Raw genomic sequence first — 27,974 nt, forward strand, 5'->3', positions numbered from 1 at the left:
TTGAGCCGTCTCAGCGCCCACTGGAACTAGCCAGATGTTTTCAAACACAATTTTTTTCTGCCCCCCCTCCTTCCCCAATGGCCTTTAAAAAAAGACCATTTGCAGAAAGCTGGTGTCTTTGGGGAGGGGTGGGGGACTGGGTACGGGAGGACGGGCTGTGATGTTGTTTGCAACATGTTGTGACTGAACCGTGGAGAAACAGTTGTCAAATTGATCCCGGAGTTCTCAGCAAGCCGAGAACAGCGTCAATTCTCATTTGGATTTTAAAAAGGGGCGTCGTTCCATTCGGAACATGGCAAAACTGACACACTGTGAAAAAAATCTGGCAACCTTTAAATAACCTTTTTTAGCCAGCTCTTGTCATGGACCCAGCTCTGGGCGAGGGGGGGGCAGGACTCAGGACGCCTGGGCCCCACACCCAGCTCTGGGCGGGGAGTGACAGCCCCTCCAAGACAGGCTGTGTTTATGCGGCAGTTTTTTCCCCTCCACCACAAGGATGCTCCTGGCAGGCGTTGCTGTCTCCGCTCCTCCCCACTCCCTGGGGCCTGGCTCTCGGAGCAGCTGCACACACCCCACCCACCCCCTGCTCCAGTTAGCGTGAGCAGCTGCACAGCCAGGAGGAAACGGAGCGCGGTTTTAATTTCAATTTCCTGCTTGCTCATCGGGACTGCAGGCACACTCAGCCTCCTGCGACGCAGCCCTGCCCTTCGGCAGCCACTCTGGGCCCGGAAGCAAGCTGCAGGCTGACGCTGGGTGCCAGGGCTCCGCTGCCCCCAGGGCACCCCGGGGATTCCAGCTCTCCAGGCTCCGCTGCATGTAAGTCGACCTTGTGCTTGGGGCTCTCAGTGGGTTCTTTGATTCCTGCTGTTGCCACCTGCCGCCGGAGAGACCAGCACCTGGCAGCGGTGCCTGTGGGTGGCTGCAGGGGCGGTGGGGTGAGAACTAGCGGCAGGGCCCTGGCGACAGGCCAGGCGGTACTAGAGGAGTTGGAGGAGGGTCTGTAAAGCTCCCCACAGCTCTGCAGTGGCTCTAGGGCAGGTTGTACAGCACGGGTACGTGCAGAGGGTGAGAACCACCCGCTGGACCAAATGGTACGCGCTGGAAAGCACTTCCAGCCGGGGAGCGGCAGCGCCCCGAGTGCCAGCATCTCTGTGCTGAGCCTGGGCCTGATTCTGCCCTGCTGTGCGCCTTGCGGGGGCTGCGAGAGGCTAGCGGGTGCGTGTGGCAGTGCCAAGGCCTGCGGCGCTCCTGGCACTGCGCTTGGAGGAGCCGGGGGCGTGCTGTGCCCCTCGGGATCTGGCCCACGTTTGTGGCTGGAGGGAATGCCGTCCGGACCCGCTGGGAAAGTGGCAAGCTGGCTCGGGGACTCCTCTCAGCCCCCCAGTGACACAGCCTGGTGGTCCCGGCAGTGACTGTGCCCTAGGGTGCTCGGTTCTGTGCACTGCGGCAGGGAGGCGTGAGATGCAGGGAGGCCCAGGGCCCCCGAGACACTGGGATGGGACCAGAGGGAGCCTTCCCTGCCACCTCCTCTCTGCTGCTGCTGCTTGAACTCCCAGCTCAGCCTGTTTCCCTTACTTTGGAGAGTGGCTGGCCGGTTTGTCTGACTGCTTGCGCAGGGGAGCCAGGGCAGACGTGCTGCCGGCACCCCCTCACGCACGGGGCTGGGTGGGTGGGGAGGCCCAGGAAGCTTTCAGAAAGCGTCCGGCAGCCGTGTATCCGCCTGAACTCTGCCCGTGTTGTCTGGGGAGCCTACCTGCCTGTCTTTGGGGGTAACCCTGTGGGGTGCCCTGCTTCCAGATGGCAGCGCTCCCTTCCCCCGCTTCCTTGTCTCAGAGCCAGCTTTGTTCTTATGTGGGGTGTGTGTGTGTGGGGGGGGGAATAGGCTCAAGATACCCCACACACTGTGCACCCTCCTCCACCGTCAGGCGGATCCTCCCTGCCCTCAGGGTATGAAACCCTCTTGGGGAAGCCCGGTCCACAGCGCCACCCTTCACCTCTCTCCCTGCACGGGCGAGGTCCCTTCCCACTCCTGTTTCATGCCCTGGGGTGGGGTTTCTTACCAGTCTCCCCCCCCCTCTCCGCCTGCCTCCCCCGTTCTGCCGCCTGGAGGGGCTTTTGTCTCCCTTCTCTCCTGCTCTCTGGGAAAAGAGAGATTCTCCTAGAGGAGGGGACGAGCCCCCTGCCTCCGCAGGGGTGAATGGTTGCTACCCCCCCCCCCAAAAGCACACTGGAGGTGGGGCAGGGCGGGCAATTTCTCCCCCCTTGGAGTTCCATGCTGGAGGCCTGTTCCTGGGACGGCCCTTCACTCCCATTGACTTGAATGAGCAGAGGGTACTGGCGTGGGCCGGGCATTCGGGGCAAGGCTGCAGCTCAGGGGCTCTTCTCTCTCCGGCTCAGGTGAGGAGCTGCCTTTGCCACCTTCACTTTCACTTTGCCCAGCCCCAGGAGCTGTGGCTGGACTTTGCCCTGATAAAGCTGCCCTCTTGCCAGCACGTAGCTGCTCCCTCTGGCTGCCCTCGCCGGGGGCCTGGCCGACCATCACGCGCGTGGGATGAGTCAGCGCCTTGCCGCACTGCGTGCGCTGAGGGCCAGGTTAACGATTCCCGCGCCGAGAAAGCGTGGCTCCGTCTGCGGCGGCTCCGCCAGCCCTCGCTAGCCCAGGGAAGGCGCCTGCCATGCAGGGCCGACTTATCCAGTCGGCACAGTGCCTAGGGCCCACGGTACTTTTAGGGGCCCAAGCAAATGTTTTAATTTCTTTTAAAATCAGATGAAAAAAAATGAACGTTTAGGGTCGAAGACCATGTTTTAATTTTTTTTCTCACCTCAGAGAAAAAAATGAAACTTTTAGGGCCCCCGAAAATCTATTACATTTTGCCTAAAACAGGAAGAAAAAAAATTGTTGAGGTATTTAAAGTGATATCAAAAATAATTGTTAATATTGAGATTATTATGGTGGGAAGGCAAAAGTGCCCACGAAAGTCATAATGCGGCCCTGCTGCCATGGCTCCCAGCCAGAACCGGGCCGGGGGGCTGGGCTCCCTCCTGCCTGGGTCTGATGGTGAGGGACGGAGGGACCAGTCTGGAGCAAGGCGTACGGGACCGGCCTTTTCTGCACATTGCATCTCTCTGGGAGCTCGCGGGGGAAAGGGAGGTGGGTGTGAGAGAGCACTGGTTTTGTGGCAGCCCAGCTCTGCCCCAGAGCTGCCGTGAGCATGTGCAGGGATGAAATATTCATGTGGGCTGCGAGCCACAGGGTATCTCCAGCTCCCAGCAGCCTGGAGGCGGCTTATAAGGCAGACGGGCTGCTGTGTGTTTACATCCATATGACGAGGGTGTCTTGCAGCCATTGGGAACACACGAGGGACCCTGCCCCGGGCCTGGGCCCCTTGTTTCCCTGCTGCTGAATCGGGATGGAGGGGAGGCAGCTTTCTCTGTTGCTTTCTCTGGGCTCCCCAGTCTTCCCAGAGCAGCTTGAGTTTCTGGTGGGTGTGTACACGTAGCTGTGGTGAGTTGTTGCCGCTTGGGACTGGATAGTTGGAAACGGGCCATGGCTTGAGGATGCTTGTTTCATTAGCTGTCAGTGCTGCGGCAGGCAGCGTTGTAGGACAGAGATCTGTACTGAGCACACGGAGGGGCCAAGGTTACTGCAGAGACTGTGTCTAGCCACCAGCCATCAGGGAGAGGCTGAGGGAGTTGGGTCTATTTACTCGGCAGAAGAGAAGAGTGAGGGGGGATTTGATAGCAGCCTTCAACTTCCTCCAAAGAGGATGGAGAGAGGCTGTTCTCAGTAGTGACAGATGGCAGAACAAGGAGCAATGGTCTCAAGTTGTGGTGGGAGATGTCCAGGTTGGACATTAGGAAAAACTATTTTCCTAGGAGAGCGGTGAAGCACTGGAATGGGTTAGTGGAGTCACCATCCCTAGAAGTTTTTAAGTCCTGGCTTGACAAAGCCCTGACCGGGTTGATTTAGTTGGGATTGGTCCTGCCTAGAGCAGGGGGCTGGACTTGATGACCTTCTGAGGTCTCTTCCAGCTCTATGGTTCTATGATTGTATGATCAGCTTACATCCCTGAGCTCCAGGTGTCACCCCAAATTAGTTCCCCCCCGAAACGTCAGCCCTCCTTTCTCCAGTCCCATGCACCCAGGTGAGCTCAAAATTCCCAGCGCCGCCCGGCCCACCACCTCTGGGGCTGGCAGTCTCAGCAGGGAGGCTACAAATGAAATGGGTCACGAAAACTGACCTCCAGTGTCTCCCTCTCCCCAGAAATGTGATCCCCGTGGGTAAGCCCCGTGGATGGGACAGGAGACGCTTGCATTGTTCTGGGCACACATTGGCAGATGTCATTAGAGATGAGCATGTGCCTGGATCCAGATGGAAAGATTTGGGGTGGCCAGAGCCAGGATTTTGGTTCAGCCCATCAAGACAGCTGCTAAGTTAGGCTCTGGACTTTGCCCCTTCCCCCGAAGACTGGGGTGTTTGGAAGGAGCCGGTCCCTAGCTCTAACGGTCGCTGCTTCACGAGGGTAACAGGTAGCTGCATCACCAGAAATAACTTGTCTCATTCTGAGAGTGAACGGTGGCTAGTTGCAGGAAAGAAAGCAGCTGGTTATAGCCTTCCTGGTGAGTGGCCACAGGAGGAAATAGTGAAGAGGAAGAAGAATCCGTGTGTGTGTGTATATGTGTGTGTATGCATGCGCAAGTGGGGGGAATGTCACAAAGCCCAGTCATTCTAAGTTCCCCTAAAATTTTGTGATACATAGAAACTCCTACACAGCCCCTTTTATAGCCACTTCTTACACTGCTCCCAGTGCCCTCTACTTCCCCACCCAGTTGCTGTTCATGATCATCTATTATATATTTTTAAGAGTTTGTGCATCTGTCAGTCTGTGTGTCCATCCATCCGTCTGTGAGGCCGTTTGTTCAAGGACCCCTCAACGGTAAGAGCTAGGAGCACCAAATGTGGTACGCAGCTTCCTCATCTCCTAACTTCAAGCGAGTTCAGGGTTTGGTTGTGCCAGGACAATGGGATGTGCTGGAATGTGATGGTTTCTCATCAAAACCAGACGACTGGGCAACAAAATGGCAGATGAATTTTAATGTTGATAAATGCAAAGTAATACATATTGGAAACAGTAATCCCAACTATACACATAAAATAATAGGAACAATTTAGCTGTTACCACTCGAGAGAGATCTTGGAGTCATTGTGAATAGTTCTCTGAAAACATCCACTCAATGTGCAGCAGCAGCCAAAAAAGCAACCCGCATGTTAGGAATAATTACAAAGGGACTAGACAATGAGAGAAAATATCTTATTGCCTCTGTTTAAATCCATGGTATGCCATTGTATGCCCACATCGTGAATACTGCATACAGATGTGGTCATCTCATCTCAAAAATGATATCTTGGCATTGGAAAAGGTTTAGAAAAGGTCACCAAAAATGATTAGGAGTTTGGAATGGCTGCAATATAAGGAGAGATTAATAATACTGGGACTTTTCAGATTAGAAAATAGGAGACTAAGGGGGAATATGACAGTGGTCTATAAAATCATGACTGGTGTGGAGAAAGTCAATAAGGAAAAGTTATTTACTTGTTCCCATAACACAAGAACTAAGGATCACCAAATGAAATTAATAGGTATCAGGTTTAAAACAAGCAAAAGGAAATATTTCTTCACACAACACACAGTCAACCTGTGGAACTCCTTGCCAGAGGATGTTGTGAAGGCCAGGACTATAACAGGGTTCAAAACAGATAAATTCATGGAGGATAGGTCCATCAAGTGTCTCTAGCTTCTGTCATAAGTTGGGAATAGGCAGCAAGGGAAGGATCATTTGCCTGTTCTGTGCATTCTCCCTGGAGTACCTGGCATTGGCCACTGTTGGCAGACAGGATACTGGGCTAGATGGACCTTTGGTCTGACCCATTATGGCCATTCTTAGCCTCATCCCACTGGGCATTCACTTGATCTGTGGCATTGGTTGTCCACCTATGTATATAGTTTCCTCACCTATATAATGGGGATGATCCCTCCCTCACGGGTGTGTTTTGAAGCTTCCTTAACCTTTGCAAAGACCTAGTGGATCCTGAAAGAGAAGTACCATGGAAATGTCAAACATTATAGCACGTGTTGGTAACAGCTGTCCAAAAAGCCCAACCCCTTCTCCAGGGAAACACAAAGCTCCGCTCTCTGTTTGGCATCCCCTGCGTTCTCTGGATCTGATCGCCACGAGGATCCAGGCCCCTTTTCTCCCCGAGCCTCTGCAACAAACCCATTCTCTCTTTGTTGTTATATGATGGCCCCCAGCTGAGACTGGGGGTCTGCGTACAAGTCCGGAGGAGTGACGGTGGTTCTGCTCAGAACTGCTTGCAGATTCATAAGAACATTTGCATATGAGGAATGCAAAACGCTCCCGTGAGCATGGTCCCGGGAAGGGAAAGCCACGTCTTGCTGGCCGGTGTTACACAAAAGGGCCATTTTCCGTCCGGGTCACTCAGGGCCCCCATCCTCTGCATGGCGTTTGCAGGGCTCTTCCACCATCTAATTATTGTTCCTGCCTCTCATCGGGTACTTATCACTCCCTGGGCCGGTCTGACACGCCACCAACTCCCTGCATTCAGAGCCAAGCCAGAGACGTGGGGCCTGGTGTTCAGAGGTGTTGATTACGCCTAGAGCAGTGTTTCACCACCTTTTTAATGCCGGGGACTGGCTTGCTGCTTTCCACGGGCCAATCACCGAGAGACACTGATTTAGAGAGCCCCAGCCAAGGTGACGGCCTGTGGTGTGTGGTGCTATTCCAGGGATGGGCATAGATAAAGACTGGGACAGGGAATCGGCCACAGTGGCCTTCCCGCTGGACCACACGCCTGTCCCTTCCTGCACACTGAGCTTCTGAAAGTCCCAGGGCTTGCAGCAAAGCCTGGTGACAACAATAGCTGCTGTGTGCGTCCAGCGTCTCTGAAAACCCTTTCACAACTTCTTCCATGAGTCAAGGCTGGCAGTGAAATCCAAGTCGTTCCCTCTTTGAGGCTTGCCAGAGCAGTCCATTCTCCGTGTTTATTGTCATAACCACAGCAAAACAGGAGGGTGGCCTTGAATCACAGGTCTGTCTGACGGTGACTCAGGCTGTCAAGGAGGCGGCAGTGGCACCCGGAGCAAATGAAAGACACTGTTCCCCTGTGTAGCCCAGCTTGCTTTCCTCCGGGTGGGGCGTTGTAGGCCTGGTGACTTGGATCCAACCCCCAGTCACTAAGGAGGGCCTGCTTATCCTGGCTTTGCAGCACATTCACTACGCTTGTTTAAAATTCCAGCTCCTTGCAGCTTCGGCCTGTACAAAAAATCAGTTGGGGGCTGCACACAAGCAGGGCCGGCCTGTGTCTACAAGCCGACTCGGCCGCCGCCTTCAACGGGGCACCGGATGATGACGTCACGGGGCGCCCGAGGTGCCCGATGATGACATCACTCCATTGACGGCCGTGCAGGCGGGGGCGCCGATCGTACGTTCCGCCTGGGGCGCCTCGAGCCGCCCCTGCACACAAGTGAGAAGCAAAAAACAAAATCCCTCGCTGACATGGGCTGAGAAGCAGAAAGGCACTCCCCACCTTCCTCTCACGTATCAGAGCCTAGGGGGGCCCAGGCTAGTAGACTGTGTGTGCTCCAGTCGCGTGGGCACACGGCGGGGGGGCTGAGTGCCAGCGTGGACTCCCCAATGCTGGGAGGAGGGGAACCCGAGGCTCAGGGACCGGATCCAGGCAACCCATGGGCTGCATCCGGCCCCCGGGCCATTGGTTTCCTGCCCCTGCCAGAGTTTGAAGAATTGTTAGAAATAGCGCCAGATTTTGGTCTCAGGAGTGCTGGTTTGAACCTGGAGTAACTGAGCAGAGTTAATGAGACCTGGCTGTAGCCCAACCCTGAGACATTCAGGGCCAGATACTCAGTGGCTCCTGCAGCAGTGGCCAGATTTTCACAGGAAGTCACCACCCTTTTTTTGTTGCCTGACTGGGAGCTGAACTCTTGGGACAGCGTGGCGCCAGGGCTGTGTCATTTAGTCGTTTGAAACGATGGCCCTAAGACTCTCAGATGCTTTCTCCTGACGCGGACGCCTGGAGGATGTGTGCTGTATCCAGAAGAATACGATCTGGCCTCATTCATATTTCTCAGTCGAAGCCGTGTTCCAAACTGCAGCAGCTGGAGATGAGTGTAAAGCCAGTTCCAGTGTAGACAGAGGCCCGGAGCCACTTGCAATGCCCAGGGTCATGGCGGCTGGAAAATCCCAGGATCTACAAGGCGGCGCGAGGTACTGCGGCTCTGTGCAATGGACAGGGATAGCTGGGAATGGGATCCACAAGGTCCGGCATGCTGGAGGGACATTGAAGCTGGCCAATGGAGATGCCAACGCGAGGGATGTGTGCTGAGACCCTAGTCCAGGTACCTAGCTCTGCTGAACAATCCACGAACGGATCCCCCCTTCCCAGCCAATGTTCCCTCCAATTTTTTCCAACCATGTGCGGGATAAATTTTGTTATGTGCACCGAGGCATGTGGGGATGTGCACTCCCAATAGCTGTGGGCGCTCTGCTGATCAGTTGGATGGCATGTGACTGTCTCCTGGATGGCCGCCCAAGCGCTCAGCTCCCAGGGAGCACTGCCACTGTCCCTGCCTGCAGGCAGGCGGCACAGGCACCTCAGCACTAGGTAGCGTGAATAAGGCAGGTGCTTGCCGCACTGCGCACACGATAGCCAGACAGGGGGGCGTGACCATCTAATTTCTAGCCCTGTCGTTAGAGAGCTCGCCTGGGACAAGGGAGACCCAGGACAGTTCCCTCTGCCTGCCAGATGGAGAGCAAGGATCTGAACAGGGGTCTCCCGCTGCCCAGGATGAGCTAGGGGACAGTCGGATGTGCGGGGGCTCTCTAAAGTTGAATCATGAGAGTGCTTGGGCCTGAATCGGAAATTGAACCTGACTCTCTCACTTCCTCTCTGAGTGCTCCAGCCACCGGGGATAAGACGTGGGAGGCCCTTCTGGTTCCTTCCCTGGCTGGATTTTGAACGGGACCCAACCCGATTTAGAGCCTGCCTTCCAGATCAAGCCACACATGCAACACAGGTTGGCCGAACGCCTGTCTTCCCCCGGGGAGTGAATTGTTCTGGGGCTTAGGTGGGAGACAGGCCCCAGGCGTGTCGAAGAAGACAGCAGTGCCCATGCCCACAAGCAGGCGCTTAAGCGTCTATAGGGTTTGGTGATGTTTTGTGGGTCGCAGCAGAGCCCAAACTGGGACCTTTGCCCAGCTGACTTTTCCCATTGTGCTTTTCATTGTTCCGTTCTATTCACAGCCAGGCGTGAATAGGAACTGCTGTCGGGTTGAGCGGAGCTGGTAGTGGAGATGGGGATGAGAACTCGCTAGCTCTTAATCCCCAGGAAATCCCTCTGCTTTGTCCAAGCTGAAGGGAAGCGGGGATAACACCGTTGTGTGGCTCTTGAATGGCTGATGGATTTGCTGCTGGAACGAAGGCGGGTTGAAGAAGAAAAACAAACACCAAATACCTGGTTTCCAGCCACAGCAGCCCCGTTCCAAGTTTTTTCCAGCACTCCTGGGTTGATGTGGTTGTCGGTCGCCCCGAGTGATTCAGGTATCCCCAGCCACCTCTGGGCAGTTGACTGTTTTATTTGTGCATGTGCCGTAAATTCTGTTTCATAACAGCAACAAACCACAGCAGGAAACGTGTCTCACGGCAATTACCAAGCAGGGGGGCTGGCTGCTCACTTTGCCTTCAGCCTCGTGACGCAGCATCCCCGGGGAGACAGTGTAACTGCCCAAGTATGCGCTGCCTGACGCTGTCGGGTCTAGGGACATGCTCCTTGGGGCAAGACTTCCTCTGTCCAGCACTGAGCACCGGATGGAGCCCCGGTTACAGAATGATCTCTCGCGAGCACCGGATGGAGCCCCAGTTACAGAATGATCTCTCGTGAGCACTGGATGGAGCCCCAGTTACGGAAATGTTCTCTCGCGTAAAAGCCGCCCTGCAGGGGCCAGGCCGGGGCATGGGCTGGGAATCCTGAGAGAGCCAGTCCAGTTCCTCACTCCGACACAGGCTTCCTGCACATTCTTAATTTCCCTGTCTCTGTTTCCGTCCCTCACTGGGGACTAAGTGCCACAGTCTGGGGCAGAGCTCTGATTCTGTGGCCCTGAAATCAGGGACCCCCCCCCCTCCAGATGAAAAACAAGCCTGAGGCTGTCTAGGCATCTGGCTCTCAGCCTTTCCAGATCACCCTGCCCCTTTCAGGAGTCTGATTTGTCTTGCACAGGAATATTTTTAAAGAGGGGGTTGAGGATACTGAATCCAGCCCCCTCAACCCTGTGTCCCCCCCCCTCAGCTGAGGCCAGGAGCAAAGCCCTAGTCCACAGGGCCGGCAGACAAGACCCTGGGCTGGCAGGAGAACCCTCTGGCGCATGGGGTCAGCAGCAGAACCCTCTGGTGCATGGGGTCAGCAGCAGAGCCAGCTGGCGTGCAGGGTGGCAGCCAGGACCCCAGGCACTGGGGTGGCAGCCCAGACTTTGGCACTCAGGGATGGCAGCAGAGCCCCTGGCATGAAGGGTGACAGCTGGGAGTCGGGGGGTGCTGCAGCCCCCCTAAATCCCTAGTTCCTGCACCTGTGCTCTTGCGTATCCCCAAGTTTCACCTCCCTTAAAAAGGCCTTGCTTAGCAAATCAGACATCAAAATACAAAAGTGCCCCAGCCATGCTAGTACTGACACATGGCTTATGTGCTCATGTTCGCTGTGGGACAGATCGCGTGGACTATAAATAGTGCCTGTACATTTCACCACACAGTACGGAGAGCAGCAGGACCACGTCACTGTATGAAATGCTAGTGTGTGCTGACTTCGCCAGTGCATTTCCCGTAGCCTGGGGGAACACTAGGCAAATCTCTAGGTAAGTTGATGTATCCTGCGGAAGACCTCTGCCTACCCCCAGGGTACCCTGGTTGAGACCAACTGGTCGAGATTGTTCCCATTCCAGCAACGGATTGATCGGGGATCTAGGAGGCGGCCGGGGCACAGATCTGCCCCAAATGCCTTCATTCCCTTGTGTATATTACACGGACGCTAAGGAACGATGTGACCTGGAATCGCAAGTTTCTGCATACTCTGTGGAGGGCTTTGGCATTTCGAAATTTGTCTCTGCGGCTTGCTGTGGGCCCTTCTGAGGGGCTGGAAGGTCCTGGACTGGTATCTGATGTGCGGTAGGGGCTGTAAGGCTAGGAGCACACTTGACGGACTTGTTTCTTTCTTGGGAGTGGCTTAGTGCGGAGGTTTAGGGGAAATGGATCTCCTTCCAGGGAAGAAGGGGTTAACATTCCTAGCTCTCCAATGCATTATTCTCCCTTCCGGGGCAGGTCAGACTCCAACCGCATTGCCTAACCCAGGCATGTCCAAAGTCCGGCCCGCGGGCCAATTGCGGCCCGTGTTCCGGTTTAATACGGCCCCCCAGGTAATTTGTCAATATCTATCTTTTAAGGCCCCCAACGAATCCATATGTATTGAGATGAATACATTGTAAAATCTCAGTTAATGTCAGTTGGTCTAAATCAGTTATAAATATATTTGGACACAACATGTATACTTGGTGTTATGTTCCTGTTCATATTTTTTGAACTTAAAAGTTGACAGACAACCTTTATTACCAATAATATGTAATGTACTTTACAATGTTCCTGACATATATTTCAGTTTCCTGGATTTTTTTTTCATCTGGCCTTCAGATATGAAAGGCAGAGTGATTTAACACCTGTTTAGATTTGTCATCCATGTGACGAAATGAAAAGTATGCCGTTTGCAATAAACTTTGCGTAAAATAGTTAATTTGCATTTAATTTTAATGGTTCAAAGAATGTCAGGCAAAATGGTCGGCCCTCACGCATGTTCACTTCATCAAATCTGGCCCTCTTTGAAAAAAGTTTAGACACCCCTGGCCTAACCCAAGTACTGCTGCAGACAGAAGTGCCGCATGGCCATCAGTTACCTCTGGATTTCCTGGCAAAGCTTTTTGCTGATGCAAGGATAGGATATCGAGCCTTGTGGATAAGGGAGAAGCGGTGGATGTCATATACCTAGACTTTAGTAAGGCATTTGATACGGTCTCGCATGATATTCTTATTGATAAACTAGGCAAATATAACTTAGATAGGGCCACGATAAGGTGGGTGCATAATTGGCTGGATAACCGTAGTCAGAGAGTTGTTGTTAATGGTTCTAAATCCTGCTGGAAAGGGATAACAAGTGGAGTTCCTCAAGGGTCTGTTTTGGGACCCGTACTGTTCAATATCTTCATCGATGATGTAGATATTGGGATAGAGAGTACGCTTATTAAGTTTGCAGATGATACCAAACTGGGTGGGGTTGCAACTTCTTTGGAGGATAGGGACATAATTCAAAATGACCTTAGCAAGTTAGAGAAATGGTCAGAGGTAAACAGGATGAGGTTTAATAAAGAGAAATGCAAAGTGCTCCACTTAGGAAGGAACAATCAGTTCCATACATACAAGATGGGAAGCGACTGTCTAGGAAGGAGCATGGCGGAAAGGGATCTAGGGGTCATAGTGGACCACAAGTTGAATATGAGTCAACAGTGTGATGCTGTTGCAAAAAAGCAAATATGATTCTAGGTTGTATCAACAGGTGTGTTGTAAGCAAAACTCGTGAAGTCATTCTGCCGCTCTACTCTGCACTAGTTAGGCCTCAGCTGGAGTACTGTGTCCAGTTCTGGGCGCCACATTTCAAGAAAGATGTGGAGAAATTGGAAAGGGTACAGAGAAGAGTGACAAGAATGATTAAAGGTTTAGAGAACATGACCTATGAAGCCAGGCTTCATGAACTGGGCTTGTTTAGTTTGGAAAAAAGAAGATTAAGAGGGGACATGATAGCAGTTTTCAAATATCTAAAAGGGTGTCACAAGGAGGAAGGAGAAAATTTGTTCCTCTTGGTTTCTGAGCACAGGACAAGGAGTAATGGGCTTAAAGTGCAGCAGGGGAGGTTTAGATTGGACATTAGGAAAAAATTCCTAACTCTCAGGGTGGTCAAATATTGGAATAAATTGCCAAGGGAGGTGGTGGAATCTCCCTCTCTGGAGATATTTAAGAACAGGTTAGATAGACATCTGTCAGGGATGGTGTAGACGGAGCTTGGCCCTGCCTTGAGGGCGGGGGCTGGACTCGATGACCTCTCGAGGTCCCTTCCAGTCCTATTATTCTATGATTCTATGTGGATAGCTGCGTGGTATTTAGTTGGTGCCGTTCCTCCAGAGCACTCAAAAAAAGAACAGTTAATTCCATTGCATGAGAACCTGGGATTAAAAAATGATTAGTGAGCAGTTCGTTATTGTTGGGGGGTGCTAACCTACCTTAAAACGCCCCCCTCTGGAAAAAGGATATCTTAACTGGATCTTGAATTCTTCCCCAGCCCTCTCCAAAGTTTGGTGCCATGTTGCATTGCACTGTTAAGCGATTGCTGTGCTTCCCCCCAGATGCACTTGCATTTTAGCTCTTTGGGTTAGGGATAGTCACTTACGATATGTTTGTATAGCACCTGATGCAGTGGAGGCTGTAGGCATAACCACCAAGCAAGTGTTTAAATCATAACAATTTTTCACGACACGACCTTTTCCTCCCCAAACGCAATGGAGAGGAGGGAGGACAGCAGAAAGGCTGGGGCAGTCCCTTCTGAGCCTCCTCCTCGGAGGAGTCCCTTCCTTTGGGTCCCTCTCCCACGCCTGTCGCTTCCATTCCAAATCCGTGTCGTTTGCAAGTCGTTCTCTGGCTGGAAACTGTGCAGGGAGCTTGGTGCTTCTTGTTTCGCTTGCGGTAAAGATCCTGGAACTGAAGGGTGCCCGTCAGCGAGCTGTGTGTGTCTGACTAAGGTAGGAGAGCACACAACAGACCGGGGTTTGCGGCACGACCCGACGCAGTGTATTGAGGACTGTGCTGCCATTGCAAGCTAGCATTGTAACAGTGGGGAGGAGGGAAGGGCGTGTTCCCTTAGTCCTAGTCCCTAGGGGTGGGGGGCCGTGGGAAACAGCATGCTGTTCCGGAGTCAGTTTGTAGCCACTCAGCCTACAGTGAGGTGTGGCGAGTTGTGTACGGAGTAGCCTGCTTTGTTTAGCTCTGCTTTAGGTTCTCGTGTGTTCTGGATTAGAAGCTCTCAACCTGTCCAGACTACTGTGTCCCTTTCAGGGGTTGATCCCCAAGTTTCACCTCACTTAGAAACGCCTTGCCTACAAAATCAGACATGAAAATCTGACCGTGTCGCAGCAACACGAGTCCTGAAAAATCACTTACTTTCTTATAGCGACCATGTCATTACAAAATAAATCCACTGGGATAGAAATGTAGTTCCATTTGTATATAGAGCGGTATAAAGAAGCTGTTGTCTGTGACATTTCAGTTTGTACTCACTTCGCTAGTGCTTTTTCTATGGTCTGCTGTGAAACTAGGGAGATATCTAGATGAATCTATGTCTTCCCTGGAAGACCTCTCAGTACGCCGGGGTCATGCCTATCCCTGCTTCAGAGCCACTGCTCCCAAGTCTAAGAAATAAAACCGTGTTATGTTGCAAGCCAGCAAGTGGTTTTGACTCATGCAGTTTGGGTTCCTGCACTAATGCAGTCAGGCAAAGCTGCAATTTAAGCCAGCAGAGCCCCCCTCCTTCCCCACACACACACTTCCCCTCCGCTTCCAACCAGAGGAAGCAGCACCAATGCAAAATGCAGCTAAGAGGCCATCTACTCTGGGGAGTGGCACCAATGCAGAGAACCTGGCGGCTGGGCCCTCGAGTACGGACAAGTCTGAAGAGGTGATGGAGAAGGGGGCAAGATTCCGGATTCCAGTGAGGGTGAGGGCAGGTTGTGGAATCTCCATCCCCGGAGATATTTAAGAGCAGGTTGGACAGACATCAGTCAGGGATGGTCTGGATGGTGCTAGGTCCTGCCATGAGAGCAGGGGACTGGACTCAAGGACTCTCGAGGTCCCTTCCAGTCCCAGTGTTCTGCGGGATGGGAGCAGTTGGCCTGTACTTGTCAGATGTGAGCAGCACAAAAGCGCAACTTATGCAAAGTCATTTGCTTCTAACCACAGCCACCCACATGCACTAGTTTCCAGACACCTCTGCTGTTGACTTTGCTAGTCCTCCCCCTCCCCCGGCTGGCAGCCTCCTGCCCCACAGCTGGTCTGCCCGGGAGCTGGAGAGGGGCATAAACGCCTCAGGGTTAGATTTCCAGGGCGGGCTCTGTTCTCTGTTGTTCAGCCCCCCCCCTCCCCCGAGAGAGGATGTACACAGCATCCTCAGCCCCGGCAGCGCTGGAACCAGATCCGAGGCCACTGAGGTGCAGGAGGCGTGGCCTGAGAGCAGCTTGCAGTCCTGCAAGGCTGCTGAGATCTGGGGCTGTGGCTGGCCCCTGCTGACACTCTGCTCGCTCAGGAATTCGTGTGGTGCCGGTCTGGAGATAGAGGAGGGGAGCCTGGTCCCTGCGGCTGCCACAGGAAGAGAGGCGGACGCTCCCCGGGCCCACACGGTGCACATAGGAAACAAGCCACCCCCTGGAGCTGCATCCTGCCTGGCCCTGACCTCCCGTTGGAGTTGCTCAGGGTCTGCCCGCTGCATGCTCAAGCCAGAACCTTCCCAGCTCCGTTGAAGTGAAGCGGCCGGAAGGGCTGAGCTCTGCAGCTCCCCAGGAGCTTGGTGCGTGTGAGGGCGTCGCGTGGATGCAGGTGCTTAGACGCGCCGGGGGTGCCTGGCTCAGTGCACTAGGTCTGAACGCTGCCTGGGGCGCTTTCGCCCGCGCTCTCGCTGCGCTTGCGTGGCTGATGCCAGCACAGACTAAGTGCTGTGTGATGCGGCATTGCCCGGCCATAGAACGGGTTGGGGCACCCGCCCCAGGCTCCACACTGACGGGGGGGGGGGGCCTGCGGTGGCCACCTCAACTGTCCTATGGATGGGGCCCAGCATGGCCCAGATGATTGGGGGGGCCCCGGCATGGGGTAGCAGCAGAGGTCGGCCCCCTCCCCCACCTATTGCAGCCTTGGGATCTGGAGTGGCCTGGCAGCCCGCTCTGTCCTGCCCTGCCCCGCACTCTCCCCACCCGCTGTGCTTGGCAGCAGAAAGCAGAGGGCTCCGGCTTCCCGCTGGGGATGCGGGTTCTGACCCATAACCCCTGCTGAAAGTCCAATGCAGGTGGGGAGAGTGCGGCGCAGGGCAGGACAGAGTGGGCTGCTGGTGTGGTGACAAGGCAAGGCAAGGGCTGTGTGTTAGACAAGTGCCAGGCTCCCTTATTTGCCTGTCATTGCCAGGGTTTCTACTTTTCTTTCCTTCGGGGGTGGGAGACAGGCAGGCAGTCCAGGCTGACTGCTTTTGCCTCCTTCCCTGAGAGCAGCCTGGTGCTGTGAGCTCATGGGCAACAGTTCTCAAACAACCAGTGGAACTCACTGCTTCAGGAAGAAGAGGACAGAGAGCTTTGCCTTGCATTGTGCTGAGGCCTGAGCTGGAAGTGCAAGCTAGCTCTTGAAGAGAGGTGGGCATTCCTGTTCCTGTTTGAAGGCCCAGGGCTCTCTGTAGCAGTGTGTGATGTGGCTGAGTCAGTGTGGAAATGAAGGAGGTGGGTGTAACAGACCAGGCCTGTTCTGGTTCAGGTTACTGTGTGTTATCGTGCTGGCTTCTAAGAGTAAAAACAGCCTCATGTTGCAACTTCCCAGCAGGGTATTTGATGTTTCTCTACTACATCCCCTTGTGTAAGCTGCGAAATGTAACATGTCTGAAGGCTGGGGCATGCCTTGGGGGGGCGGATATCCGCGAAACAAGACTAAGAGGAAGGTCCCTGGCTCACTCTGTGCTTTGCTCCCTCTTTTCCAGACTCCCTTCCTGACCCCGAGCACCCATGATGAAAACTCAGGATGGGGAGCAGGGCAACCCGGCTCACTCCCTGTTTGAAACCTTCCTCCGGGCCAGCCACTGCCAGGAGGTGCTGAGCAGCTTCCAAGCCTTGTGTGAGCACCTGGGCCTGGAGCACAAGGGCCAGCTGCAGTTCTACCATAAGCTCAAGTCCTGCCTTAACTACTGGAGTGCCAAGGCCCTGTGGGCCAAACTGGACAAGAAGGCTGGGCACAAAGACTACGACCAGGGAAGGGCATGTGCCAACACCAAGGTAAGAAGGACAGGCCTATGCAGGGAGGGGCCCATGTTGAGAGAGAAGATATTACACAGCTTATGGGGCGTGATTTGCCTCCCACTAGTGGCTGACTCGTGTAATTGTAACAGCCTACTACTTAGTTCTAGCTAATGGAGCTGCTCTTTTACCTCAGGTGTGGGGGTGAGGTGGATTGTGCTCCCAGAATGGGGAGTCGTGGGTTCGAATCCTCGCTGTTAGCTGCGGTGTTTGTCTGGAGGCAGCTGTGGCTCGCTGCGCTGAGACCGTTTGGGTCAGCGCTGGCGGGGCATGCACTGCTGGTGTGGGGTGCGCACAGGGCTCAGTGACCGCCATGGGCTCTCCAGGGGTGACTGGTTTGTCCTTGCCTGGCAGGGCTGAGCAGATCGGTGAGGGGACCTGAGCCCCCCCGGGCTGCTCAGGTAGGAGGCGCAGTGGCTAGTGATGCTGGTGCTGCGAATAAACAGGTCTTGGCAGTTCAGCAACGCCCCGCACAGATACACCTGTGATCCTGGATTGGCAGGCGGGGTGCAGCTTCCTGCAGAGTTCTGCCTGTGCTGGCCTGTTTGCGAAATCTCCAGCTTGGGCCCTGTCTCCCTAGTGCTGCAGGCGGAACTGTTCCCGAAAGCCTCCTGCTAGCCAGGCCGGGGCAGGTACTGGGTGTGCAAGAGACACCTGCCCGCAGGGCACGCAGGGGGCTAGGAGCACTGCTGGGGACTTCCAACACTGATTCCCTGGGCGCCGGGCTGCTCGCTGGAGCCTGCTGCCTGTGTCCCCCACGCAGAACGGGGAGCGAGTGGCTTGGTGCAGGCGGCGAGAGGTCAGCACTGGAGGGGGTGTTGCTACTCACTCTGACTCGGCCTGGCACAGAGATCAGCTCCCCAATTATCTGTCCTTGGATGAGAACAACTGGGACCGAAACAAAAACATTGTTTTAAGTCTGTAACTGTTCAGCTCTGAATTCCCAGCAGAGAGACGCTGGGACGTCAGCCGTCCGGGTATGGGACTGGCAGGGCTCTGCCTTTTAGGGCTGATCTTCCCAGGGCTCTCTCCGGGGGCTGGCCTGGGCGCTGAACCTGGGCAAATCTCCAATGCAGACAAGGCCTGAGTTTGCAACAGGTGAATCTGGCCTGCTGAAAGGGGGGCAAGTCAGACCCTCTGCCCTTGTAGCCAAGAAGGCTAATGGATATTGGGGTGCATTAGGAGGAGCGTTGCCAGCAAATCTAGAGATGTGATTATTCCCCTTTATTCGGCTTTGGTGAGGCCACATCTGGAGTATTGTGTCCAGTTCTGGGCCCCCCACTATAGAAAGGATGTGGACACATTGGAGAGGGTCCAGCGGAGGGCGACTGAAATGATTAGGGGGCTGGAGCACATGACCCATGAGGAGAGGCTGAGCGATTTGGGCTCATTTAGTCTGCAGAAGAGAAGAGTGAGGGGGGATTTGAGAGCAGCCTTCAACTTCCTGAAGGGGGTTCCAGAGAGGATGGAGAGAGGCTGTTCTCAGTAGTGACGGTTGGCAGAACAAGGAGCAATGGGCTCAAGTTGTGGTGGGGGAGGTCCACATTGGATATTAGGAAAAACTATTTCCCTAGGAGAGCGGTGAAGCACTGGGATGGGTTGCCTAGGGGGTAGTGGAATCTCCATCCCTAGAGGTGTTTGTCTCGGCTTGACAAAGCCCTGGCCGGGTTGATTTAGTTGGGATTGGTCCTGCCTTGGGCAGGGGGCTGGACTTGATGACTCCTGAGGTCTCTTCCAGCTCTCGGATTCTAGGATTCTCTGTGGGGTGAGGGGAGACCAGGGCTGGAGGCCTTTCCGACCTGGGGCTGCAGATGCTCCCCCAGCAGTGGGGTGACCTGGGCCCCGTGTCAAAGAGGGTAAGATGATTTCCTGACGCTTCCATCTCAGACAATCACCCGCCTGCTGCGGTGTAGACCCCCGGCGCCCTCTCTCCATGGCACACTCGCCTCACCCCTGTTCTCAGCCCCGCCAGGCCGTGAGACCCCAGCCAGGCCTAGTCTCCCCCTTCAGCTACTCAAGCCCTTCTGCCCCTGGAGAGGCAGACGCGCCCAGCCCAAGGGATCAGCACCGGGGTGCCTCCTGGGGGAGCCCTTGGCCCTCAGTGGCTGCACTCTGCCCTGGGCGTCCAGCTCTGTCCTCGCTTCTTCCAGTGCCTGATCGTCGGGGCGGGTCCTTGCGGGCTCCGCACGGCCATCGAGCTGGCCTTCCTGGGGGCCCGCGTCGTGCTGGTAGAGAAGAGAGACACCTTCTCCCGCAACAACGTGCTGCACCTCTGGCCTTACACCATCCACGACCTGCGGGCGCTGGGCGCCAAGAAGTTCTATGGGCGCTTCTGCACCGGGACCTTGGACCACATCAGTGAGTGCGGCTGGAGATGCGGGGCGGCGCGGGGCAGGCCGGGGGGGAGCAGAACGTGGCGGGGGCGGGCTGACAGGACAGTGCCTGGCGCACTGTGGCCGGGGTCGGGGGTGTGGGTGGAGGGTGGACAGAGCTGTGCTGTGCTGGGGGCACGGTGCAGTTTATGGGCAGTGTGTTGGGGCAGGGCCCTAGGTACCCCATGGCTGTGGCTGGGGGAGAGGGCCAGACCCCATGTCTGTAGCTGGCAGGTGAGTAACTAGGGGAGCTGCCTTGGGTCAGAGCAGAGAGATCTGTGACCCCCAAGGCATAGGACTGTGGGCTATCCAATCTTGACCGGGCTTTGTCTGCCTCTGGTGGCTGGGGAGATTTGATCGCTGCTCCGTCCCTCTCTCGCCAGGTATCCGCCAGCTGCAGCTGATCCTCCTGAAGGTGGCCTTGCTCCTGGGGGTTGAAATTCACATCAACGTGCAGTTCAAGGGGCTCGTCCCCCCGGCGGCGAAGGGGAGCAGACGGGGTAGGCAGCAGAGCCTTGGGTCCGGACACACTGCAGCTGTTGGTGGCTGAAATCCAGTCTGTCCTGTGCCGACAGCGCAGCTCATTGCCGGGGCGCTGTTTGGGGATGCAGAGAAGTGCCCCAGGTGTGGCGAACCCTTCTGAGGTCACACGGCCAGGTCCCAGCTGCCCCATGATGCTCCTGGCACCCCCTCCTAGGACTGGCCAGCTCCCTCCGGTACAGGATGATCTGCCCCTGATAGGTCGAGCGGGGGTGGAGTTAGGGCAATTAATCCCTTCTTCCTGCTGATCACTGAGACTGAAGTCTCTGCAGAGAACTGACACTCTCGTGACGTGGTTCTGAGCTGATGAGGGTTTTGTTTTATTTTCAATACTGAGACCGGTGCCTCCACAAATGCAAGTCCAGCTTCACAAAACCCTCCCCTTTCCAGGAGACACGTCAGTACCATTATCCCCATTTTACAGATGGGGAAATTGAGGCATTAAGGGGTGAGTGTCTCTCTCAAAGTCATGCAGTGAGCTGGGATTAAAACCCAGAACGCCTGGCACCAGCCATGAGCGCAAGCCACTAGACCACACTGTCCTCTCGCTGTATCAATGTTCATGGCAAGGGGTGGGGGAGCGTTCACATTGGGGTGTCAGTCGGGCCCCTCTGACACCTCCTTTTCCCTTGTCTTTCCCCGCAGGCGGTGGCTGGAGGGCTGCGCTCCAGCCCCACTCCTCTCCCGTGGGGCAGTATGAGTTTGATGTCCTTGTCTCAGCGGCCGGAGGCAAATTTGTGCCGGAAGGTGAGGGCTCAGGCCTGCCTCCTCCCCTTGCAGCCTGAGGGAGGGGAGCTACATAACGTGCTCCATCTCTGTCACTTGATGTTCCTTCTCCTCTCCCCTGGGGGTGTGGCAGTCCCTACAGAGCTCGGGGCAGGGGGCATGTCCACCAGGCGCACCGGGGTTGGTGACTGTTTCAGTCCTCAGTGCTGGCCCCTGAGGGGTCTTCCATACCACAGAGGGAGAGGGAGACGTGAGGAATGGCTGACCCGGCTCACAGGGAGCCGGCCTGGCCATTGTGCCACCCGTCCAGCGGGCGCACTGCTGTCTGGAGCAGGAACCAGGCGGCTCCTGGCTGACCCGTACTGTGAAGGGGCTGAAATGCAGCTGCGGGGAGAGGAGGAAGTGGGAGAGGAGGCCTTGCGGCAGCTCAGCTTCTGTTGCCAGGGCTGCTCACGCTGCTCCGTGAGGCTTGCCGTGAACATCCGCAGGGCTGTACAGCTGGTGCTGTCGCGTGGCGGGGCATTCCCAGGGCTGGCCCAGGGGCCCCGACAGCCCAGAACTGCCCTGCCTCCAGTTCTGCCTCTACCCTGACAAAGCCGAACAGGGCGGATGCCCTTCCGGGGGCGCTGGCCTCCTAATGTCTGGCCCCCAGTATCTGCGCTGGGCCAGGAGCGCTTGGGGGCTCCCCCTCAATGCACAGTGCTCTGAATGTGGTCCTGTCCTCCGCCTGCACTCTGCTCCCTCAGCCCTTGCCCTTGTGGGGGTGGGGAGGTTCAGACCTGGGGTTTGGTCTGGCCCCTCCTTGAACCCTACTCCTGCCCTATGGCATCCTGGTGCTTGCTCCAGATGCAGCACCCTGAAAGTCGGCTGCGTGGGCCAGGGAGCCACTGAATAGCAGACGGGGGGGTGTCCTGGCCCTCACCAGCCGGACATGGCCTGTGCCACTCTGCTGTGCCCCTCCTCGCGCTGGCTTTTCCCTGTGCTGCCAACGCCCTTTCCTGTGGGCTAGGCCTGACCGGTGTGTGTGTGTGTGTGCCTGTCCCCAGGGTTCAAGCGGAAGGAGACGCGTGGGAAGCTGGCAATCGGCATCACAACGAACTTTGTCAACCGCCACAGCCGGGCCGAGGTGGAGGTGGCCGAGATCAGCGGCGTGGCCCGTATCTACAACCAGCAGTTCTTCCAGAACCTCTACAACAAAACAGGTCAGCGGGGCCTTAGCTGGCAGCTGCCCCCCCTCTACCCCCTGCTTTATTAACCCCGGCCTCGGGGCTGCATCAACTCGCCCCTCCTGTGCAACTGGGCCTGAGGGGGGCTCGTGCAATAGGCAGTGGGGTCCCACCTCCGCAGAGGGAGAGCACAGAGAAGGTGCCTCCAGCAGAGAGCTCAGGGGCTGCTGCTATTTATTATTTGCGTTGGGTAGCCCCCTGGAGGGGGCTCGGGCAGGGCCCAATCGCTGCAGTGCCCCAGGGGCTGTAAAACACATGGGCTGTGACTAGACTGGCCACTTTTTCTGGAAAAGCAGCCGCTTTTCCGGAATAACTTGCCAGCTGTCTACACTGGCCGCTTGAATTTCCACAAAAGCACTGACGATCTCATGTAAGATTGTCAGTGTTTTTCCAGAAATACTATGCTGCTCCCGTTCGGGCAAAAGTCTTTTTCCGAAAAACTTTTGCGCAAAAGGGGCCAGTGTAGACAGCAGAGATTTGTTTTCCACAAAAAAGCCCCGGTGGCGAAAATGGCGATCAGGGCTTTTTTGCGGAAAAGCGTCCTGCCAATCTAGACGCGCTTTTCCGGAAATGCTTTTAACGGAAAACTTTTCCGTTAAAAGTATTTCCAGAAAATCATGCCAGTGTAGACGTAGCCAAAGGTTAGTCTAGACTGCAGGATGCAGATTAAGCACATTGAAATTGCTAATGAAGCCGGCACTTAAATATCCCGTGCCTCATTAGCATAAACATGGCCACCGCTTTTTTCGACATGCAGCTTTGTCGACTAAAAGTGGCAGTCTAGATGTGGATCTGTCAAAAATAAACCCTTTTTCGACAGATCCTGTCAACCCCATTTTTTGAGCTTTCCAGTATCTGTCGAAAAAGGGTTTATTTTCGACAGATCCGCGTCTAGACTGCTGCTTTTTGTCAACAAAGCTCCGTGTCAGAAAAAAGCGGTGGCCATGTTTATGCTAATGAGGTGCGGGATATTTAAATCCCGGCTTCATTAGCAATTTCGATGTGCTTAATCTGCATCCATCTGTCCACATAGGGATGCAGTCTAGACATACCCAAAGAGACCTTCCCTCCCTCCCTCCCTCCCTTCCTCCCTCAGGGGCTTCAGGTAATTGCCCTGTGCCCTCAGCCTGAACTCCAAGAGGGAAACCAAGCAGAGGGGGAAAACCAATATATAACCCAGCCAGCTGCTGAGAACACATTGATGGGAACCTCGGCCCACCCTGTGTCATAACCCAGCATCGAGGGAAGTTCAGTGAAATTAAAAACTAACCTACTTAAAACCAAGAAAAGGAAGTTCACTTTCATGTGATAGCCTGTGGGACTCACTGCCACTGGCTAGCACCGAGACCAGAGGTGTATACGCAGGCTGGACCGGGCCAGAAATTGCTATGGAGGATGGAGGAGACGACTTCTTGAGGTCCCTTCCAGCCCTACATTTCTGTATCATGGGCAGTAAGAGCATCACCAGTGATGTGACATTGGATACTTACGTTATACACTCTCATGCTTCAGGGCATAAGCCAGATACTAACAGCCTGGGGTCAGGAAGAAACTTCCCCCAGCAAGTGCTCCGTTTTACATTCTGAGATGAAGTTGCTGGTTCTGGCCATTGTTGGAGACCCTACTGCATAGAGTAATGGCCTCTGGGGCTCATCTGGGCTGGCAGTTGCTGTCTCCAACTGCCCTGCCTGTGGATGGATTCGGTCCTGGTGCAGTGTTCTCATCCCTGCCCAGCCGCAGCTCAACCCTATGTTTATACCTTTGCCCCGTGCCAGGTATCGACTTGGAGAACATTGTCTACTACAAAGACGACACCCACTATTTTGTCATGACGGCCAAAAAACAGAGTCTGCTCAAAAAGGGGGTCATTTTACAGGTGAGCAGGCTCCTGGGGCCAGGGCAGGGCTGGGCAGGAGAATGGCAGCCGTAGGGTGGGGCTGTAGGGGGCTAGTGTGTTCGGGACTGGAATTCCAGGCATGGGCCCAGCCGAGATATGGGACTAACCAGCTAGTTCACCAGGGCACTGGCGTAGTGTGCAACCGCCCAGCGCGTGAGAACATCACTCATAAGGCACAGTGCGTGTCGCTGTGTGCATTGTGCTGCCGCTCTGTCCGTGCTGGCGCAGGCTGGAGCCTGGTGAGGTGGCCTGCAGAGGACACAGAAATGGTGCGGGGGGGTTCGTCGAGAGGCACTGCTCTCTCTGGGCATGTCTAGCTCACAAGCCCTGCTGCGAGCGGACATCTCCAGCCTGGTTTTAATGCGGGTTCCTGGGGTCCCGGCACGGCTGCTTCGTTGTGTGACCCCGAGCTCCAGGTGGGTGTGTACAGCTCGTAGCAGCCATGGGCTCACGGCTCCCACGCCCGAGCCAGCCAGAGGAAAACTGGCATGGTTACCCCCACTTGGACAAGCCAGTTCCACTCAGGGGCTACATCTAGCCTGGCATGATTTTGCGCAAATGCTTTTAACGGAAAAGTTTTTCCATTAAAAGCATTTGCGCAAAGAGCATCTAGATTGGCACGGGTGCCTTTACACACAAAGTGCTTTTGTGCAAAAGCATCCGTGGCCAGTCTAGACGCGATTTTGCACAAGAAAACCCCGATCGCCATTTTGCGCATCGGGGCTTTCTTACGCAAAACATTCCTTCCCTGTCTACACTGGTCCTCTTGCGCAAGGGGGCTTATCCCTGAGCGGAAGCATCATAGTATTTGCGCAAGAACACTGACAATCTTACATGAGATCGTCAGTGGTCTTGCGCAAATTCAAGCGGCCAGTGTAGACAGCTGGCAAGATTTTGCGCAATCTTGCCAGTCTAGACAAAGCCAGGGAGTGCAGTGGAGACGTACCAAGTCAGTGCTGCGACAGTGTCTGAATCTGGTGCTAGGAGCACAGTGCTGGAAATACCATTTTTCAGATGAGACTTAAAATGAAGGGACCGGCGGCCTTGCTGGCGTGGATGTGTCCTGGCTATTTCCTCATGGGGATTGCGCACTGCTGACCCGTGTCCCTCTTTGCGATGTCAATGAGAGACATTGTAACTTTGTATTCTCTGCCCAGACCTCTTATTCAGCTGCCACGTTCCACCTCAGAGGTGGATGCCACCTGATGGGAGGTGAACAGACAAATATGCTTTTAGGCTCCTGTGCCAGAACAGAGCCCCCCTTTGACTCCCCTCTTTCCCCCCGTGTTCCCGTAGGACAAGGCCGACATAGAGAGCCTGCTGTCTGCCGAGAACGTCAATCAAGAAGCCCTCCTCAGCTATGCCATGGAAGCTGCCAACTTCTCCACCAACTACCAGCTGCCTGACTTGGAGTTTGCGCTGAACCACCGGAACCGCCCGGACGTCGACATGTTTGACTTCACCTGCATGAACCGCTCGGAGAACGCGGCCCTGGTGCGCGAGTGCCATGGGGTCCGGCTGCTCATCGGGCTGGTGGGAGACTGTCTGGTGGAGGTCAGTGCCCCGCTGAGAGGAGATGAATGCGTGTGGGGGTGGGGTGCTCTGTCCGGATCCTTTTGCTGCCTCAGCATGCGTGGCTGGAGGCATTTCCTTCCCTGAGTGTCCCGTGGGCCGCGCAAAGCCTAACCGTCCCCTCTCTGGGCTATGCCCATCTTCCCCTCACCTGAGACAGCGTCTTCACACCTGTGCTGCAGCAACGGGGGCAGTGTCGGTACCTTGCCAGGTGCCCAAGAGCTGCTCCTCCTCTGGCCACGCCTACACGAGGAGCTCGCAGCGGATTCCCCTGCGCGTGCCACGTGCTCACGCCAGTTTTCCTCGCACTAGTGCGAGTATAAAGACGAGCACAGCCATGGGAGGGTGGGTGGCAGTGGGGAAGGCATGGCCTAGCCAGGCCCAGCATGTAGCCACTGGTTTCTAGCAGGGTTGTGCTTGCTGTGCTAAGCCATGCTCTGCTGCTGTTCCCTGTGCTTCCGCGGCCGGGGTATGACGTGTGAGATTGTGGCCACCGGCTCGTAGATTGGACAGAGCCTTATATAGCATGGAGTTTGGTCATGGGAGGGGGTCGGCTAGGAGTGAGGGGCTGAGTGTCAGGTCTTCCGGTTCCATTCTTGACACCGACTCTATGGACCATTCGCCATGGCGTGCCTCAGTTTCCCTCGCTGCTGAACTGGGATAAGGACCCCACTGTGGGGCCACACATTATTAGCAGGGGCAGTGCTGAGAGAGCCCTAGCCACACGCTCTGTCCACATGCAAAGGGTAACTCGGCCCCAACGTGCCGCTGGATTGCCAGTCCCAGCGCCGTGCAGGGCTCTGGGTGGCCCAGCCGCTTGGCTCAAGCAGGCGCGTGGCACGCCGGAGCCTGGGGTCCCGGCGAACTGCTCTTTGGAGTGAAGATGCACCTGGCGAGGAGTCACGTGGCAAGAGTCACATGGCAGGGCTCTTTTAACTAGGTGACTTCACGCAGGGGAGTGTCTCAAGTTGCTTCCCTTCTCTGGGCCGTGCCCCTCGCTGTCTCCCTCTGGGTCTCTGGGCTGGCCGGGGTGAATGCTGCCTAGGGCAGTGTGGGCTGAGGGTCGTCCTTCCGACCAGCCAGGCAGACAGCCGACTGTCCACTGATCCCTCCCTTTGTTCCCTAGCCTGGGCTCCCCGCCTAGATCTGGCCCTGTCTGTATCCCAGCAGCCCTTTGGCTGGGAGAGCTGGGCTGCCAGCTGACCCCACAGCTCTGGTTTTCCGGGGCCTGGGGGTGGGACTAAGTAGGAGAGAGGCTTGAAGCGAGAGCCCCCCACGAAGTGCTCCCCTGTGCTGACCTGCAGCTCTGCTTTTCCACGGGCAGCGCTCTGGCAGGGCAGCACTGTGCGCGAACCATCCCGGGTTCCCGGGCGGCCCCCGAGCACCGCACCCACTTGCTAGACCTCGGGAGCCGGTTGCTTCTGGAAGCTGGAGGCTCTTGTGTCCCGGGGACTCTCCTGATTGCTGAACACATGTGCAGCTCCACTCCCTCCCTCCCTCCCCCTCTCTTCTCTTGTAGCCGTTCTGGCCTCTGGGCACCGGCGTGGCACGCGGGTTTTTGGCTGCCTTTGATGCTGCCTGGATGGTGAAGAAATGGGCAGCAGGGACCTCCCCGCTGGACGTTCTGGCTGAGAGGTGAGGACTGTGCTCCTGCCAGGGACGGTGGGGGACTGTTCCCAGTTCCAGGCTGTGTGCGTTTGCTTGGTGCAATACAAGAACTATCAGTCCCCCTGCAGCAGGGCACAAGCCCACCTCTAAAGACAGAGAGTCGGGAGGAGACAGGAGGTAATCCCATAACTGCGGGGTTCTTGCACCTTCCTCTGAAGCAGCAAGTGCTGGCCACTGTTGGAGCCAGGGTTTAGTCTATGGGCCCCTAATCTGATCCAGTGTGGCCTTCCCTATGTTGCTAACTATAAAGACAGTTCTTTTGTATAACAGGCAGCGTACGGCCCATCAGATTCTCTGAGCACACAAGGTGGCCTCAGGTCCATGTGCAGCCGCTGGTTCCTGCCCCCTGCAATGCGGAGTGTGGCTGCTACTGAGGCGTCCTGCTCAGAACCAGCTTGTGCCTGGTGCCTTGGCTCACCCTGCTTTGGCAACCTTGTGGGGCCACGGGGACGGGCTGGCTCAGGGCAGTGCAGAGCCTCCCACGATAGTGTCCCCCTCGCTGCCGGGTGCCCTGGTCTAGTTCCAGGCAGACAGGGTCCGTGTGACGCAAACAGCAAAGAGGACCAGGAGCGCGCGAACGCTGCAGACTCCACTCCTGGCTCGGCAGGGCTGGGGGTGGGCGGAGGCTGTGCTGCCGACAAAGCCAGGTTTGGGGTCTCAGACGCACTTTTGCTTAGCCCTGGCTTCAGCCCTTCTTAAGACCATTGGCTGCCAGGAAGTGCCAACTGCTGCTTCTCCACACCTGCGATGGGTTTT

General features: G+C 55.7%; 1 protein-coding gene across 6 annotated transcripts in view; it reads left to right on the forward strand.

Annotated features, from left to right (window-relative positions):
* The first annotated feature begins 577 nt into the window (after positions 1–577).
* MICAL1 (microtubule associated monooxygenase, calponin and LIM domain containing 1) overlaps positions 578–27,974 on the forward strand; it is a 47,518-nt gene continuing 20,121 nt past the window's right edge. The window contains exons 1-9 of one of the 6 annotated variants that reach the window (XM_075909977.2): positions 578–816; positions 16,905–17,196; positions 19,368–19,575; positions 19,973–20,089; positions 20,775–20,876; positions 21,902–22,057; positions 23,857–23,957; positions 25,275–25,532; positions 27,070–27,185. In XM_075909977.2, coding sequence (XP_075766092.2) covers positions 16,930–17,196; positions 19,368–19,575; positions 19,973–20,089; positions 20,775–20,876; positions 21,902–22,057; positions 23,857–23,957; positions 25,275–25,532; positions 27,070–27,185 — 1,325 coding nt within the window. In that variant the 5' untranslated portion in view covers positions 578–816; positions 16,905–16,929. Of the gene's footprint in view, positions 817–9,214; positions 9,635–10,441; positions 10,939–13,294; positions 13,921–15,343; positions 15,767–16,904; positions 17,197–19,367; positions 19,576–19,972; positions 20,090–20,774; positions 20,877–21,901; positions 22,058–23,856; positions 23,958–25,274; positions 25,533–27,069; positions 27,186–27,974 lie in introns of those variants that run through there. The other 5 variants (XM_075909981.2, XM_075909982.2, XM_075909978.2 and 2 more) reach the window with 5 other exon arrangements.

This window comes from Pelodiscus sinensis, chromosome 27 (assembly GCF_052426305.1).
Source record: "Pelodiscus sinensis isolate ZL-2025 chromosome 27, ASM5242630v1, whole genome shotgun sequence".
Lineage (NCBI taxonomy): Eukaryota > Metazoa > Chordata > Testudines > Trionychidae > Pelodiscus > Pelodiscus sinensis.